Source organism: Lipotes vexillifer, unplaced genomic scaffold, assembly GCF_000442215.2.
Source record: "Lipotes vexillifer unplaced genomic scaffold, Lipotes_vexillifer_v1.1 scaffold248, whole genome shotgun sequence".
Classification (NCBI taxonomy): Eukaryota; Metazoa; Chordata; class Mammalia; order Artiodactyla; family Lipotidae; genus Lipotes; species Lipotes vexillifer.
This window is the reverse complement of record NW_006777568.1, coordinates 2,726,915-2,745,375: the sequence shown is the minus strand read 5'-3', so window position 1 is coordinate 2,745,375 and position 18,461 is coordinate 2,726,915. Positions and strand designations below refer to the sequence as shown.

Sequence of the window (18,461 nt, the reverse complement as noted above, 5' to 3'; positions counted from 1 at the left end):
GTAAATGTCAGCCACTATCATTACCAGCGTCATCACCCTCATCATCATCACTATCACCATCACCCTCACCACCACATCACCCTCATCATCATCACTATCACCATCACCCTCACCACCACCACCATCATCATCTTCATCTGTAGTATCGTCACCGTCAGTGTTATTAATAAGCTTGGTGTAAATGGAAGCCCTCCTGTATGATTTATGAGCCACAGTTCTTTCCTTATGTTCCTGGGCAGCCGTTTTTAGGGTGATCAGGAGACCGAACAGAGGAGATGACTTTGGCTTTTCAACATCTCTGTTGCATCTAAGCTGTGTGAAGCACAGACCAGAGTGTTTATTTTTTATTTTGGGAAAAAACGATCCATGTGCTTCCTTACTCTGTGCTGCTGCCAGCTCTGCCAGAAAAAAACTACCCCCCCCAACCCCCTGCCAAACACGCCATCCTGGGAAAGCAGCTCCCATTTCACTTTTCACACGAATAACACGTCAAGCTTGTATGCTGGACTCTCCGGTCCAGGATTGAGAAATTCATGGGAAGGTGCACTTATACCCAGTGACGCCGTTTCAAGCCAGGCTATTAAGAAAGGTAAATGGCTTTGAGGGGGAGGAATTGATGAAGGGTTCACCCACCAGCCAGAGGGAGGTGAAGGCTGCTCTCTCCAAAGATGTGAATGAAGGCGCGATGACCATGTTCTCTTGCAGAGGTGTTCCCACATCTTAACAGACCAGAGAGATAAAGAAGACAAACTGCAGAAAGGCCGCCATCTCTGTGCTTCTGTCAAGTAAAGACATTTTTAAAGCCAGATGCCGTCTGTCATCATCATCCTTCGTAAAGGACAAGATACCTCTGGTCTTTCTCGTCTCTGCTTTCACCCCCCCCCCCACCCCCAAAAAGGGGCAGCTTCGAAAGGTCACATAATCAGAATAAGGCATAGCCTTCTACATTGAATACTTTTGGGCTTATTTAAGAAAAATTCACTGCATTGTTCTCATTTTTCTATCACCCAAGAATCAGGGAACCTCAGCCTCAGACTTGTTCAGATGCTTGCAACCCTGCTCAGCAGTGAATAAATCAACCACAAAATACCACTTTTAAATTGTTTTCCACATTCCTCCCTGGATATGTTTCCTATTGCTGCCATAACAAACTACAAACTTAGGGGTTTACAACAACACAAATTTATTTATTTATTTATTTTTTGCGGCACGGGGGCCTCTCACTGTCGTGGCCTCTCCCATTGAGGAGCACAAGCTTCGGACGCGCAGGGTCAGCGGCCATGGCTCACGGACCTGTGGGATCTTCCCGGACCGGGGCACGAACCCGCCTCCCCTGCATCGGCAGGCGGACTCTCAACCACTACGCCACCAGGGAAGCCCAACAACACAAATTTATAATGTTATAGTTCTGGACGTCAGAAGTCCTAAAGTCAGCGTTTCGGCAGGGCTCTCTGTTCCTTCTGGAGGCTCTTGGGGAGAGTCCTTTCCTTGCCTTTTCCAGTTTCTAGAGGCTGCCAATACTCCTTGGCTTGTGGCCCCTTCCTTGCTTCCATGGTCACATCTCTGGCTGATTCTGACACTCCTGTTGTCTCTTGTGGAACCTTGTGATTACATTGGACCCACCTGGATCACCCAGGATTAGCACCCCCATGTCAAGATCTTTAACCTAATCACATCTGCGCTGGCCCCCTTTGCTGTGTAAGGGAGCATCTTCACAGGTTCTGGGATTTGGATGTGAATGTCTCTGTGGGCCATTTTTCTATCTACCACACTTCCTCCTCCCTCCCACTTCCTTGTCCAATAATTTGTATAGTTGAGTCTTTTAATTTGCATTTAAATGTGGGATCCTTAAGGCTGGGGGCTGGGCAGCCATTGTTGTGGTCCAGGCTCTCCTGTGTCATTTGGGGCCACGTGCATAAACCCTCTGAGGCTCCCTTTCCCTTCATCTGTGAAATCATGGGTCTTTAAAGCCTCATTTCATAGTCAAATTTGAAATGTCTCTATTCTTGTATGAGATTTTCACAACTGCTTTTCTCTGCCTGCTTCAGAGATGGAGGGGCCACTACTTAAAGGTTTTTGCGTGTATGCCTTACAAATTCACATGGACCTGAATGTATTTACAGTGGACTTGTCCATTTTATTTTATTTGTATTGTTTTTGATGTGTTTATTTTTTCCACATCTGTAATAGAACAGGCATGCTGGCAAGGATGCTGTTAAGAACGATGATAAATGCATTTATGGTTCCGAAAGGCTTTGAAAGTGGTTGTGCTAGGCTGGGAGAGGCTGGGATGTGTTTTTTTTTTTTTTTTTCCCGATATGTGGGCCTCTCACTGTCGTGGCCTCTCCCATTGCCGGACGCGCAAGCTCAGCGCCCATAGCCCACGGGCCCAGCCGCTCCGCAGCATGTGGGATCCTCCCGGACCGGGGCACGAACCCGTATCCCCTGCATCGGCAGGCGGACTCCCAACCACTGCGCCACCAGGGAGGCCCCTGGCATATGTTTTGAGCTTTCTTTATCTACTGCTGTTATTTCTTGTTAAAGATTCACCATAAAATGCTAAATAAACTTAATAACTACTAATAACCATTTATGTCAGTTGAGGACATTTAAATTTTATGAGTATGGGTGAAAATATCAGAAAATAACTGTGAAAATAGAATTTTCTATGTGTATATGGTTATTGATGTTTTATTTTATTTTATTTTTTTAACATCTTTATTGGAGTATAGTTGCTTTACAATGGTGTGTTAGTTTCTGCTGTATAACAAAGTGAATCAACTATACATAAACATATATCCCCATATCTCCTCCCTCTTGTGTCTCCCTCCCACCCTCCATATCCCATCCCTCTAGGTGGACACAAAGCACCTTTGTGAACATGTGATAGTCTGCTAAGTCTTTGTGGCAGTAAAAACAAAATACCCTCAAACACAATAAGAGCTTTTACAATTTACTAAGTGTTCACTGCAGGCAACACATTGCATCAAATTAACAGATCCATTTCTTTTTTTTTGTAATTTGGCCGCGCCAGGTCTTGTTTGCAACATGCAGGATCTTAGTTGTGGCATGCGGCGGGATCTAGTTCCCCGACCAGGGATGGAACCCGGGCCCCCTGCATTGGGAGTGCAGAGTCTTAACCACTGGACCACCAGGGAAGTCCCAGCATTGTTTTCTTTAAGACACCAAGTACACACACCATCCTATGAGGTAGATATCAGTCTCCTTATTATACAGATGGGGAAGCTGAAGATGTGGAGGATAGGGCATTTGCTGGAGGTCACCCAGGTCTCCCTGGGGAGAGGTGGTATCCTGCCCATTCTGCCAGAGACCGCAAATGTAGCTTGGTTATGGAGCTGGCGACAGGAAGTGTGCTGTCTTGCTGGGTATTTTTGTAGAAAGGGTTTGAAAGAGCCAACACATGCTTGGACTTGGCTCTCTGGAAGAGGTGACACGGGTGGGAAGACCCCTTTGGCAGGGGAGGAATAAGGAGTGACACACCAGGTGTGACTTCTTTCTTTCAAGGAGAAGCAGTGACAGGGGCCAGGAGTGTGTGGTTGGAAGGAGGGCCGGGCGGTCAGTCAGATGATGGAGGCCCCCCATGCTTGTTGGACAAGTTTGCACATGATGTGACCAGGGAGAACTCCAGAAATGGACACAGTAATGGTGCCTGTAAAGGACAGCCTAGTCCAACAAGGTGTTCAGGATGGATGGATGAGGGTTTGATCCTGATTGATGAAAGGTTTACGATGAATTTTGCCTCAAGTCTGACATCTTTTTAGGGAGAATCCACTAGGAAGGAAAAACATCACTGTATTTATCTATTCTTATTGAGAGTAAGCTAATTGAATATTTGGGAGTCATAAGCAGTGTGATAGTTGCCTTTATCTCCATGCTTGAGCAAAAGTATGGCCTGAATTTAATGGAATGACTTTTACGTGCTTAGCTAGGAGGAGCAGAACTGCTTTTTTAAAAAACATTATTTATTAATTTATTATTTATTTATTTTTGGCTGCGCCGGGTTCTTGTTGCAGCATGCGGAATCTTTGTTGCGGCATGCAGACTTCTTAGTTGTGGCATGTAGGATCTAGTTCCCCGACCAGGGATTGGACCACGGCCCCCTGCAGTGGGACCGCGGAGTCTTGCCCACTGGACCACCAGGGAAGTCCCAGGGATTTCAGACATTTGTTGCATATTGTCAGTTTGAAGGATTGCTTCCTAATATTAGACATATTTTTTGCCTGTTTGATTGCTTAATAGCAGCATTGGCTATGTGGTAATTTAAAGAATCAGTTTGGTCTTCAAAAAATATTCAGTCCATGTGTCATTGATTTACAGATAGGAAGAAGTCATCTAATGAAAAAAGTCTGTTAATGGAAACATAAGATAGTATATGAAGTGATAATTGAAATGTTGACAAGAGCTTTAGTTTTCTTTCTGTTATAAACATTATTTCACCATAAAAAGAAATGAGGTTCTGATACGTGGTACGATGTGCATACACCTTGAAAACATTATGCTAAGTGGACGAAGCAGACACAAAAGGATAATACTGTATGATTAATGGGGTGGCTGGAGTAGTCAAGTTCATAGAGACAGAAAGTGAGTCACAGGTTATCAGGGGCTGGCGGAGGGAGTGATAGGGAGTGATTGCTTAATGGTTATGGGGTTTCTGTTTGGAGTGATGAAAAAGTTCTGGAAATTGATGGTGGTGATGGGAGAGCAACACTGAATGTAACTAACATCACTGAATTGTACACTTAAAAATAGTTAAAAAGGCAAATTTCACATCATACGTATTTTACCACAGTAAACCACTTGTGGTTTTCTGGTGTTACGAGTAGTTATGAATTTCTTCTTCTTAAACTGAGGACCCTTGAAAAAAAAGCCTCCTTTTGTGGGTATCAGAGGGGATGATCCAGGCAAAGACTGAATATTTCAATCTTAAAAATGGCAGAAACAATCCAGCATAGTTACCTTTACTAATATCTTTTTACCTCTTTTTCCTCTGAACAGCTTTTTATAACTATGATGCCAGGGGAGCGGATGAACTTTCTTTACAAATAGGAGACACTGTGCACATCCTGGAAACGTATGAAGGTGCGTATTTATTTTGGTGTCTTTCTGTTTGTAGTTTTGTGCAGTTAGTACATTTTTCAGTGCGTAATGGGCAGAGCATTACCCTGTTAGGTTTTCTTGCATGATAGATGCTGTGTCGGGAAAGGGCAGTGGTAAGGTTATCTGTTATTTAAATCATTTTTTTGTTTTTAATTTAAGGTGAACTTAAAACTAAATTCCTAAACTTTTAACCTCTCGAGTTTTCTGTTGAAATAGTTGTTTTATTGTTAAGAAAAAACCCCCATTGTTTCCTTTTTTGCAAATGAATGTCCATCTTGACTGTTAATAACTGACCACTTGAAAAAAATTTTTAAATACATTTAAGAAATTTTAGTGTTAAGCTCATTGTTTTGAGGTGTTTTATGTGAATGGTGAGACTTTTTATGCTCTCACCTAGACTTGTTAACAACCTCCTGAGAGGAACCAAAATTGTCATTTCTTATTTCCTTTTTAAAAAATCTATGACCCCATTTTCTGAGTGGTGAACAGAGATTGTCACAGCTTTGTGGAATGTGGTCCAGTAAAGCAATTGTTGTAATTATCCAATAAATATACTGTCGGTGACAGTGGTTTCCTGATGTCCTTGGGTTTTCAGACAATTGGTTTTCATATTTAGGGTTTTGCAGATCATTAAAATGGGACACCTTTCGTTTTATGCTGTGGTTTATCATTGCACAGAAAAGGAGCAATGACGGGCTTGAGTTTTAGACTCCTCACATGTGTGAGAGGAGTGTTGGTGGCTTTGTTTCTTGTTCAAAGGGGTGACTTCCATATAATGTAGGAAAAAAGAGAACTGATTAAAATTGATAATTGCAACAGCAAAATTGCTTTCAGATTGGGTTTAACCAGACCCTTCCAAGTAGGAGGTTGGGCGACAGGGAGAGGAAATTGCAGACATCCCGTAGTAATCACAAATTGATCTTCAGACTCGGTCTGTGGAATCCTCTCTGCACGCGAGTGACGCAGCGTTCAGCTTCTGTGCACCAGGCAAGCTGCAGCTTGCTCCCGTGTTCCTGGAGAAGCGCAAACCCATTAAAATACCCATGTCCACGTCCATGTCCCTCACTTCCCCATCCGACTCATGCTGGCTTGGAATTCCATTCCATTTGCACCTTTTACCCTAAGAAATGTCCTACTGGGGGAAAAAATCAGCTTTTGTGTCATATGCCTGGAAGCAGATGTAATACTGCAAAAATGGTCTTTATGTGAATGAGTAGCTGCAATGGGCACCTTCTGCCTGGTTTCAGTTTTTACAGCTGACAGTTGGATTGCCTTATCTGCTCCCAGTATATATATGGCCAGTGGCTGAGAGGAAATAGGGAAATTAACTAGAGGTTAAGGATCAAAGCTCTCATCTCAGACACTTTTCTGATCTGAAGGAAGAGTGCTCTTACATCTTTTTTTATTTCTGCCCCCGGTCAGTTGCATTTGAAATCCTGGTTGATAAACACTGGGCAATGATGTCATTCCTGAAGAGATAACAATTTCCTGTGCAGCCGGGGGTAGCAGGGGCTGCGACTTCTTGTTTTTTTGCTTTGTAAGAAGCATGCACTCTTTAAACAGGGGAATCCTTAGGTGAGTCGATGATCCCTGTACATTTAACTAAAAAAAAAAAATTGGTCGCAGGCATTTGACTTTTTGGCCAGCATCGTGATAAAGGATTCTTCAGTGAGCACTTTAGTTTCCGGGCTCATCAATCTTCTAAGTCCTGATAAAAATATTCCAGTCTTTGTAAAGACCCTGTAACATAAAATGACTTCCCCTTCTTTAGCTGCTGTCTTTTTTGGTTTTAGTCAGAATCCGATCAGAGAAATGCATTTGGGGGAGTTGTTTTGATTTTGGGAAACTTGGTGACTTTATTATCATCAAGTAACAATGGAATAATTGTTTTTCTGCTCTTTCCTCTTGTTGTGTTTACATTTTATGGATTATGTTAGCGTTTGGCATTCTCTCCTTCTTTTCTCCTCACCCCTTCCACTTTTCCCCTAAGAAAATATATTTATGGTTTTGTCATATTTAACTTTGCCTTTCTATGTGATCCTGTGCAGGGTAGGATATTACTGGGATTGTTCCGGAGAATATAATTTCTAGATGATCATCCCTTATATTAAGGTTCAAAAAACACATTTACCTGCAAGTTATGGTTAATTTTTTTCTGTCTCAGGCTCATGGAGGCTTGGAGCACAGAACAAAGAAAAGAACTTTTCCGGTCACCAGGGAGGTGGCCTGAGCTTTGAGGGGTCATTTGGGCTATGCCTCTGCCTTTAAGCAGTGTCCAGGGTCAACCAGACAGGAGAGGCGAGCCCAGGTCACCGATGTTGATTAAGTGACTCTCCAGCCAAGGAGATGCCAATCCTGTCACCTGCTCATTTCCAGAAGGATCTCCACAGGCTGGATGCTGTGCCTGTGTGAGAGGACAGCATTGCACCCAGATTAGGAAGGCATTCTTTTGATGAAACCACAACACTGGAACTTAATTTATTCAAAATTTTCAAAGTGATAATGATCTATTTTCCAAAATGCACCTTAATTCCTTTTCCTGCCACCAGCGTCTGTCAACTGAAGGTCTTGAGAGGACTGCCTCTGGGTTTCCTGGGGCGACTGTAACAAAGTACCACACAGTGGGGAGTTTAAACAACAGAAATGTGCTCCCTCACAGTTCTGGAGGCTATAAGTCCGAGATCAAGGTGTCGGCAGGGTTGGTTGCTTCTCAGGGCTGAGAGGGGCAAGCTGTTCCACGGGTCTCCCCAAGCTTCTGGTGGTTTGCTGACATCGCTGGCATTCCTTGCCTTGTAGATGCAACGCCCTAGATTCTGCCTGTATGATCACATGGCGTCCTCCCTGTGCTTGACTTTGACTGTCTATTCCTCCTTTTTATAAGGACACTGTATTGGATTAGGTCCACTGTAATGACCTCATCTTAACTTGATTATCTGCCAAGACCCTATTTCTAGATAAGGGTACACCCACAGGTGGAGGGAGTTAGGACTTCAGCATCTGTTTGGGGTGGGCAGAACACAATTCAGCCCACAACAAACTGGAAAAAGTAGTCATGTTGATAAGGCTCTCATTTCACAGAAGACCACCAGGGCCTCCAGTGCAGCCTCCACCCAGCAGGCATCCGTTGCACCTTGTCCCAGGTGACTGGCCACCTGGCCCCAGCCTAGTGGAAGAGCACCGCAGCTGTGCTCTCATCCTGTGTTGCTTCTAGAACCTCCATCCTCTGGGCTGGGTCTGCGCCCCGCCCCCGCCCCGGGTGCCTGCAAAATATTGTACCCAGGACAGCTCCAGAACGCCCACTGTGCACGCAGATGCTGTCCATTAGGAGGTGGTTTGGTCAGATCCGGCCTTTGGCTGTCTTGTTGTTCAGTACTCAGAGCAGGACACAGTACACCTGACACAGGTGACTGTGCTGTCCATCCAGGCAGGTACTTGTGAGTTGGGCAGGACCCAGGACCTTAGTGATATGGTTTCCTCCTGTCCCACCTGAGCCCCAGCCTTTTATTTTTTAATATTTATAATTTATTTACTTATTTGGTTGCGCCGGCTCCTTAGTTGCGGCATGCGTGTGGGATCTAGTTCCCTGACCGGGGATCGAACCTGGTCCCCCTGCATTGGGAGCGTGGAGGCTTATCTGCTGCGCCACCAGGGAGGTCCCCCCAGCCTTTTTCTCACGCGTGTCCTAGCTTTGTTGCTGGTGGCTTCTCAGGTGCTTGGTGAGCTCTCCTCTGCACCTGTGCTCTGCCGGGCCTCCCTTCTTCCTCCATCTGACTAGCCATCCTTGAAGACTCCGCCTAAGCACACCTCCCTGGGCAGAAGCTCCTTTCCGACTCCCTTGCACCTGCTTTGTTCTGCCTGGTTCTGTCCTCAGTTGGTTCCAGCCCTGGACTTGAGCGTGTGTGCTCCTGTCCTGTTGGGAACGCTCCAGTGTACCCACTGACTTGGCTGCCATTTTCCTGGGCTGGACGGGCCCTCCCTGAGTTTCAGGACTACGTCTGACCTATACTTGCCATTGGGGGGTGGGTGTCTCTTGTTTGGAGCAGGTTGGTTGAGCCCTACCTGGGAGGAGTGAATCAGCCTGTTACTTCAATGAGCCATGCACCTTCCTGCTCCTATAGCTGCATTCCCTCTGGCCTGCCCCTCCAAAGCAGCAGCCACTCATCATCCTTCTGTGTCCCCCCACTTCCCTGCATGAAACCTCTGCAGGGACGTCCTCTCTCTTTCATGCTCAAATCTCTGCCCTTGGTGGTGGTTTGAGCCCTGCTTGTCGTAGGGGAATCTTCTGGTGTGTGAGCCCTTGGAGGGCAGAAATTGGGTCTAATCTATTGATATTTCTACATTTGCCCTGTCTAGTGTGGCCTCTGGCACATAGTCTGGGTTCTCAGTTGGTGGAACGAATAACAGACGCAGAAATTCTTGGGAAGGGAAAGCCTAGGTGTTCCTTTTGCTTAGGAAGAGGCCATTAAAAAAGAAACCACCGTCTGTTATCATAAAGTAAAATCAAAGGACCCCTTATCTTTTTATCCCGGTAGCTCAACTCTTTCTTCTCTCCCTTCTTCTGGAAAACCCTTCTGCTGTGTTTGAAGTGAATTTTTCTCTTGGCCTGTACTGTGGTACGCATATATATATGTATGTATGTATATATATATATAAATATTTTTAATAGATCTTTATTGGAGTATAATTGCTTCACAATACCGTGTTAGTTTCTATTGCACGACAAAGCAAATCAGCCATCTGCATACACATGTCCCCATATCCCCTCCCTCTTGAGCCTCCCTCCCATCCTCCCTATCCCACCTCTCTAGGTCATGTATATAAATGTGGTTGTAGCTCTCATTCTGTTTCCTTTTTTTAAAAAAATTATTTATTTATTTTTGGCTGCGTTGGGTCTTTGTTGCTGCGCGCGGGCTTTCTCTAGTTGTGGCGAGTGGGGGCTCCTCTTTGTTGCGGTGTGCGGGCTTCTCATTGCGGTGGCTTCTCTTGTTGTGGAGCACAGGCTCTAGGTGCACGGGCTTCGGTAGTTGTGGCACGTGGGCTCAGTAGTAGTGGCTCGTGGGCTCTAGAGCGCAGGCTCAGTAGTTGCAGCACATGGGCTCAGTATTTGTGGCTTGCGGGCTCTAGAGTAGTTGTGGCGCACGGGCTTAGCTGCTCCGTGGTATGTGAGATCCCCCTGGACCAGGGCTCGAACCCATGTCCCCTGCACTGGCAGGTGGATTCTTAACTGCTGCGCCACCAGGGAAGACCCTCATTCTGTTTCTTACCTTTTTACTCAGCACTATGCTCCAAGATGCAGTCCTGTTGTGTGTATATATTTAGTCCGTGGCCCTCACTGCTCTGTGTGCACCTGCACGTTTTGCTAACCACCCTCCAGTTCTGGGCACTCATTCTGCCCCCCCTAGATCACGTTGCCATGGGCCTCCTGTGTCTGCCCCGCTGCGTGTGGTTGGGTATGCGGGATGTCTTTGGGGTGCACGGCTGCTCGCGGGGTGTGGGGTTATATACACTGGATAAGTAGGGTCACGCTCACACTGGCTGTGTGGTCTCCACTCCCATCCTCAGTGCCAGGGGCTGCCGGAATCCTGCAGCGTTGAGATTTCTCTCCCTATAATAACCGTGCAGTAACATTATGTTTTAAATTTTCCTTTATCTGATTATTAGTGTGAGCATCTCTTCATTCATGTGTAAGTCTTTTAGGTTCCTTCTTCTATACATTGTTTATAAACATTGTTTATTTTTGACTTGGTTTCTGTCTTCTTGTCACTTTGAAGTATTTCCTTAGATGTTCTAGGACATTCATCCCATGTCAGTTTCAGAAAAGAAGGGGCCAAGTAATACTGAAAATACGGGAAGGATAAAATAACAGGATAGCTGACAGTCCTTTACATTGAATACAGCCTTTTGAACTTTTTCCATTTCGCTGTCTGTGAACACTGTCCTGGGTGGATGCTGATTCTGGCCTTGGCAGGTAGAAACCACCGAAGGAGACAGTGCATGGCTCTCAGGAGGTAATCCTCCAAATGTGCAGCAAAATCTAGGCATTTTGTATCTGCGGTGCCCCTAATCAATCTGTGTAGTTGCCTTGTCAGGAAATGAAATGGGTTCATTGGTTGTATCCAGGTCTTAGCAAATCCTTTGCGAGGCTCCTAGCAATTTCCAGCTTCTTTTCTGAATGCTCAGAAGGCATCTCTTCATAGTGCCTGGAGGATCTTAACCCCATCACTTTCTGGTTCCTCTCCACCTCTGGTTGTTAAATTATTGCTCTGTTAGAGGTGTGTGGTCATTGGTGCAATATAGGCCCGTTTTCAGTTTCTGGGCACCTTCATTCATGTATCCCAGGTTTCCGAGGTTTGACTATTTCATACTGTATAAAAACCCAATACTTGGATGTTCACTGGGAGTTGACTCGACTGGCACTTTCCAAGTTTCTCCGTCCTTTTGCTCCTGGGGGGCTGAGTTGGAATTTTTCTGAGCTTCTGATTTCCTTTTCTGGAGTGAGGTGGCCTAAAGCAGCTTCAGAGTGTTTGGGATAAGGAAACATCCACCGACGTCCTGCCGCGGCGTAGTTGTTGGGAGGTGGGTGACCGGCCGTGGACCCCTGGGCACTGGCAGGGGCGATTTCTGCCCTCAGTTGAAGTGGAGGGGACAAGGGAGTGGTCAGGTCCAGTCGGGCACTGAATGTCTCTTCCATTTGGCATTTAATTCCTGCCAACAGTGCTAGCACGTCTGTCTTCTGCTCTGTTTGCTTGTCCTCCCCACGTGAGGGATTGGGAACTTGAATCTAGGCCAGACCCCAAGGGGGTAGGCGGACGCGTATTCCTGGGCCCGGTGCTTCCTGTTGGGGGTCCAGTCTTTGCCATAGAAGCACTTTGTGTGATCGTGGCTGCTCCAGGGCAAAGCCCCCCTCCATCCCTTAGAGGGAGGAAGTCGGCTCTCAATAGGATTTCTGTTTTGCGGCAGCTCTTGATGATCTGAGGATGCTGGTATGTGCACTTGGCAGTGACGCCGCTCCATCCGGCGGAGGAACAGATACGAAAATGCACAGTCCAGGAGCCTGCCTAGGGCCGGGTGGTCAAAAGGACCCGCCTCCTCCTGGAGCTGTGCTTCCTCAGTTCTCACTGGCGCCTTCAAGGCTGCGTGCGGCAGGTGCAGGTGAAGGAGCTGGAGGTCTGTGTGAAGAGGCCCCTGGCCAGGCTTCAAGCGTGGTTTTGAGATGCTGTTTAGGAAACGCCATAGCATCTCTCCAAAACCTTAGGATTACTGAGTTCTGTTATGGGCTGACTTCCCGGGTTCTGCAAACAATGAATTCTCAACAGCGGGAAGGTGCTGTTAGGATGCTGTGATGTCTCCTTGTACTAACTGTTTCGCTTTTGTGTTTGTTTAGGGTGGTACAGAGGTTACACCTTAAGGAAAAAGTCTAAGAAGGTAAGTCCTTGTTATTAAACACGGTGCATGTCCCTTCATAAATCACAATAGGCGAGGAAATAAATTCTGTCTCATGGCGCCTAAGAGTTGTCCTTATATATCTCTTTCTCTGAATTAAAAAAATACAGTCACCTCGGAGGCATGCAGGCTGAGCTTCACGGCAGCCTTTCTCTGGCATAGTCTGTCCTAATGTGAGAGATGCTGTTAGGGATACCTGGTGAGCCAGATCTGCAAATGGGAGCCAAGACCTCCCACCTCTGCCCTGCCGAGCTCAGACTGGGCTATGAGTCTCTACACATCCAATGACCTGGAGCCTTGAACTTTGAACAAGGTAGATTCCAACCAGGCGGCTGGTGGAAGAGATTTCTCCAGGGAGAGTTCTATTTTCACATTGATTATCTCTTCCATAATTTGGGATTAGCAGATGCAAGCTATTACATATAAGATGGATAAACTACAAGGTCCTATTGTATAACACAGGGAACTATATTCAATATCCTGTGATAAACCATCATGGAAAAGAATATGAAAAAGAATGTGTGTGTGTGTGTGTGTGTGTGTGTGTGTGTGTGTATTTAACTGAGTCACTTTGCTGCACAGCAGAAATTAACACAACATTGTAAATCAACTATAGTTCAATTTTAAAAAAAAAAGACTGTATTCCTGCAGATGAAAACCTGAGGTTCATGTGAGAAAGCCACAGTTGAAGACTTTATTAATAAAGGGATTAGGATCATGGACCATATTCCCCCTCCCCAGTGAGAAAGCTGCAACTTCATGTGCTAGGTGCATCCCAGGGAAGCTGTTCACTTTTCTTTGATATTTGGTATTTGGTGTCTGGTACCACCTTCCCAGTCGGGGATCTCTCCCAACTCCCCATGCCTCCGTGAGCCCTAATCCTTCCTACCCTGCACCACAGGGCCCTGATTTTACAGCTCATAGAGCTGGGTAGGGGCATATTTATTTTTCCACCTAAAGTCTTCATTAGCAGATGAGGAAATTGAAGCCTTAAAAAGGTCGTGATTTTGCCTCAGCACCCCTGCCCCAGGCAGTAGCAGAGAAGGGACTTGGCTCCTACTAACCTGACTCTGGGTTCTGGAAGCATCCTTTTATTGGTATTCACAAATGAGCAATAGATCTGGGCTGGTCCTGACCGCCCCAGCTAGAGAAGTTGCTCATTTTAGGCTTCCCTGGTAGCACAGTGGTTAAGAATTCCACCTGCCAATGTAGGGAATATGGGTTCGATCCCACATGCCGCGGAGCAGCTAAGCCCGTGCACCACGACTACTAAGCCTGTGCTCTAGAGCCCCTGAGTCACAACTACTGAGCCTGCGTGCCACAGCTACTGAAGCCCACGTGCCTAGAGCCTGTGCTCCGCAACAAGAGAAGCCACTGCAATGAGAAGCCCATGCACCGCTACGAAGAGTAGCCCCCGCTCGCCGCAACTAGAGAAAGCCCGCGCGCAGCAACGAGGACCCAATGCGGCCAAAAATAAAATGAATTAAAAAAAAAAAAAGTCACTTATTTCAAGCCTCCAGATGTATCCAGCCTCATTTCTTTCACTGTCCCTTCTGTGGCTCCATGATTCTCGAGAGCAGGTTTACCGAGACTGAGGGACATCTCTGGACATGGGCAGGGGGCGAGACTGGCTTATTTGTATGTGTCCGTCCCGTCGTCTCTCCCCGCCCCGTGCTCACCTGTTGACATCAAATGTGCACCTGGAGACCGTCCTGGGATCTGGAGGTGTCCTAGCATTGGGCACCCGCAGTCCTCTTTGGTGCTCAGCCTCTGTCTTTCTGCCTGACTCCTTCCCTCTCTCTGATAATTCTTCTTTACATGAAGTGCGGCCACTTCCCTGGCAGGCAGGAGGAATCTGAACCAGTGGTGCCCATGCCCCCTTCCCAAGCAGGATTAGTAGGGTGGTTTCTGGATTTCCTGTGGAAATCCTTTGGGGCCAGATGCCAGGGAAACCTAGTCGGAAGCTCCTGTTCCCACAGCAGGTGCCCGAAGCCACCAGGGCCACTGATTGGCTTTTCGCTGCGTGCATTACATCTCACGTGGGAAGCCGCAACCTGTTTGCGTTGCATCGTTGCAAGATCCCAGGGCCTGGTGCCGCATTGCTTGCCCTCCAGGAAGGGAGGTAGTGTCCTTGCTCAGGAAGCAGGACCAGAACTCTTGGTAGAGCTCCTGGCGCTTCACGCACGGCGCCTGACACCGTCCTCTTGAGGAGCTGTCTCCCTCGGAACTGTCTCTTGGGCCCCTGTGTGCCGTACACTTGGGGGTGCCAAGCACTGTCTTCGTATAACCTGGTGTGCTCCCCCTAGGAGTCTGGCAGGTTGGGCGAAATGCACCCAGTTTCTCTATTTTGTCTGACGGCCCCTCTGGAGATTGTTGAGAAAGTCTCCTTGGGTCAGGTAAGCAGTCAGTGCATATGTGATGATCAACGGTATAAACTAACTTTTGATGACAATGTTAGTATTTCGAAAGGAAGAACCGTCAGAAGCCATTGACAGAAATTGTTCTTAGGCATCATTTGGCTGTGGATCTTCCTGTGTTGAAGTCAGCAGTAAAAACGAGGTGTGACCCATGGAGAAGACACAGCAAAGTCCCTGTGGGATTTTTTCTTTGCAAACAGATTGCGTCTGTTTTCTTCTAAGACATCTGCAGCCTCTTTGAAACACAAGCGGAAGGAGTTGCCATCTTTTACACTTCTTTGTTTTCTGTGCTATGTTGTGTATGAGACTTAGCATTAGACTTGCAGATTTAATAGTGATCCAGCCATCCCCACCTCCATTTTGGGGGAGCAGTCGTTTGATTTGCAATCAGTAGTCATATTAATAATAAAACCTACTGTTTTTCCTCCCAAAGGGTATATTTCCTGCTTCATATATTCATCTTAAAGAAGCCATAGTTGAAGGAAAAGGGTGAGTCTTGTCTTGATATTTAAATGAAGTCATGCAGTGATTGTATTTGGCCTGAGGCTCTTTGCAGGGCGATGTTGGGGGTTGGACAATGGGTGCCATTGACCCTGATGTGACAGGAGTTTGGGGAGAGAAGGGAAACTTCTGATCTAGGGCTGTCCATAACATGGCTTTGAGCCTTCACACAGTCTTAAGTTAAGTCAGCGTCGGATCTGCAGTCAACCTCCTTGAACCTGATGTGGATTTGGAAAGCTTCCTTGTTCTTTCTCTGTGAGCCACTCTATTAGGCAAAGCCTGCATGGCCCCCCTGCTCTGAATCCATTTTTCCGGAAGACTTTGCAGGCTGTGACACAAATGGGGTTGAGGGTGAAGCAACAGTTGTTAAACGGGGGCGTGTGTGAATTTACACGTTGCCTAATGCTGACGTATGTTTCCTAGAGGTCATAAAACTGATGTATAAGATCTTTAAAAGGACATTTGTAGAATAGAAACCCATTAGGCAGGAGTGGCAAATGAATAGCCAGGTGCGAACTTGGAGGAAGGAGCATTAAAATGTTTTCCTTTTTTGTCTCTGCTACATCTTCACACTCAGTTAAATATGTAAATGATAAAATTACTAATCATATGATTACTGCATAATGACATCTCTGCGGCTGATTACAAAATTGCCTTTCCAAGCAGTGTACTTTTTACGTACGAAAAGGACTAGGTCGGGCTCTGTAGTTCCACGATGCATAATTAAAACGAAGAAAATAATTTAGAGGCATAAATGTGATGACCTGTAATAGGGTCCTTTTTTCTACAGATACAATGTTTTGTATGTACAGTTTCAAAGGGAAGTAAAAAGAGGAAAGTTTTGAAACTTTGATCCTCCTGTGGAAATAGTTGAATAAAGTGTGCTTTTCATGTATTTTACATCAGTCTGTATTAGGATCAGTCTGGACATCAGACTGTATAGGAATTATTTTTTAAAAAAGCACTTTGATGTATACAAATGAGTATAAGTAAAATGTAATTATGAAGCATAATAGTGAAGGGCACAAGGGACTGTGTGGATTCTTGGTAAGTAGAGTCAGCCCCTGACAGCCAGATGGACAGGCAGACAGACACTTTTGTTCCTGTCACTGGGTTAGTGTCACATGCCCCAGCGTGAGCAAACGAATGGGGCACCGGTGAAACCAGCAGTCTAGAAAGTTCTCTGCCGACGCTCCAGGGCCCCTGTGATTTTGCTCTTACTGATACCTGCCCTAACCCTCCCTCGGCTGTTCCCTCCTAAACCTGGCTGCTTCCCGCCTCCCTCCTGGCAGAGAACCTCCTGCCTTCAGACGACCGGTGGTCTCACTCCGTACTTTTCCTCCGGATATCGTGGGTATCACCTTCCCTTTCTTCTCCTGGTCCTTCCTCCTTTCCAGTGCCGGCCACTCTTCATCCTGCCCCTGCCTGTCTCCTTGCTGTCCAAGTTCATTATCCCGTCTTTCCTGCAGGCTCTCTCTCCTCTCTGTACACGGGCCTTGCTTCACGCTCAGACATCCCAGATCGTGGCTGTGTTGCGGCTGCCACCGATCCTGTACCTTTAGCCTCGTGACCAAGGCAATTCCCGTTTGTCCCCTGCCCTGACACCGACATGGTTACCACACCTCCTAAGCGTCAGTGTCTTCTTAGCCCTCCTCTCTGGAGCTCGTCTGTCGCATCTGACACTGGCGGGCGTCCGCTGCACTCAGCTCCTGTGGCTTCTGATGCTTCCCTGCCCTGCTTCACCCCTGCCTGCCCCTCTCAGGGCGCCCTCCTTACCTTCTCCTGGTTCTCTGTTGCCCCTCCCCCCTTGAGGTGGCTTCTGTTCTTGCATCTCAGCTGTCCCCTCTCTGTGGGGAACACTTGGATAGGGACCTCCGGCCCTGACTTGTCCCATGACATCTGCTTCAGTCATGCCGAGCCAGGGAGCTCATATGAATCACCACCTGTGACAGGCACTGTTGGGTTTGTTTACTGCTGGCCCCCAGCAGGTAACAGGGTGGTTATAGAGGTAACAGCACAGCCGCGTCGATACCTTAGAGCCAGCTGGCACTTAGTCCAAGGGACATATCAGGCCAATTCAGGAAAGAAGGTGAGAAGGATCCAGAGCTGAGACCTGGGTCCACCGTGTGCAGTGAGGCCCTCCCCCCATGGGGAAAGCGGGGTCTCATTGAGTTCCAGGTGTCTCCTAGCCAGTGGGAAGAGCCCAGTGGACCCAGCACGAAACTCAGGCTCTGTGACGTGAATGCAGCCCAGTTACTGACGAGCGTCCTCGCACTGTGCGTAGAGAAGCTCTCCCTGGAGGCTTTGCAAGGATGACATCACAGAGTCATATGATGTCAACCACATTTTCATCAACATCTCTGCTGGGAAACTTGGTGACAGAGTTGGTAGGGCTGCTGTAACCATCACGTCCTGTAATGGACACTGATGACGTCCCAGCAAAGGGTAATTCCTAACAGCACTTGCGTGTGGGGTGGTCCCGCGGGCAGCCCCTCCCGGACTCTGATCCCTGCTACTCCCGCTGGTACACGTGGCCAGACCTCTCTGGAGGGACTGGCCCTCTCTCAGGGACTCCAGTGTTTCTTCCTTGGGGAGCACCCCACCATCAATGAGTCATTGCAGCCCTGAACCCTGATTGTGAGCTGCAGTCAGGGTCCTGCCCACAGGTCTGGGCTCCAGGCAGTTGAAGATATGTGGGTGGGATCTATTTCAGTGCCCCCTGGACCCTTCATGTTGATGGGAGTCTTGTCTGTTCAGGACCTGTAGGCCCAGGTGGTCTAACTTCACAAGCCACCAAATTCAATCTCTGACCCAGTCCCAAATATCAATATTATGAGTCCTACTTAGCGCAATGTCCGACGCAGAGCACGTGACCAGAAAACAATGGTTGATTTAATAAAATCCAGCGCACAAAGATTGTTAGGTCATGAGTCAAGAATAAGTCAAGTGTTAACCTTCTGGGGTGGAGAGAAAAGGGAAAGA

General features: G+C 47.0%; 1 protein-coding gene and 1 non-coding gene across 2 annotated transcripts in view; one reads left to right on the top strand and one right to left on the bottom strand.

Annotated features, from left to right (window-relative positions):
* Nucleotides 1–3,085: 3,085 nt before the first annotated feature.
* TRNAG-CCC (transfer RNA glycine (anticodon CCC)) lies at nt 3,086–3,158 on the bottom strand. Its single transcript has one exon. It is a non-coding gene; the product is annotated as a tRNA-Gly (tRNA).
* A 1,398-nt stretch (nt 3,159–4,556) lies between these two features.
* The window catches only part of DOCK1 (dedicator of cytokinesis 1), a 475,984-nt gene continuing 462,079 nt past the window's right edge, over nt 4,557–18,461 (top strand). The window contains exons 1-4 of the mRNA XM_007451187.1: nt 4,557–4,602; nt 5,017–5,100; nt 12,503–12,543; nt 15,412–15,467. Of these exons, the coding sequence (XP_007451249.1) occupies nt 4,557–4,602; nt 5,017–5,100; nt 12,503–12,543; nt 15,412–15,467 (227 nt within the window). The remainder of the gene's footprint in view (nt 4,603–5,016; nt 5,101–12,502; nt 12,544–15,411; nt 15,468–18,461) is intronic.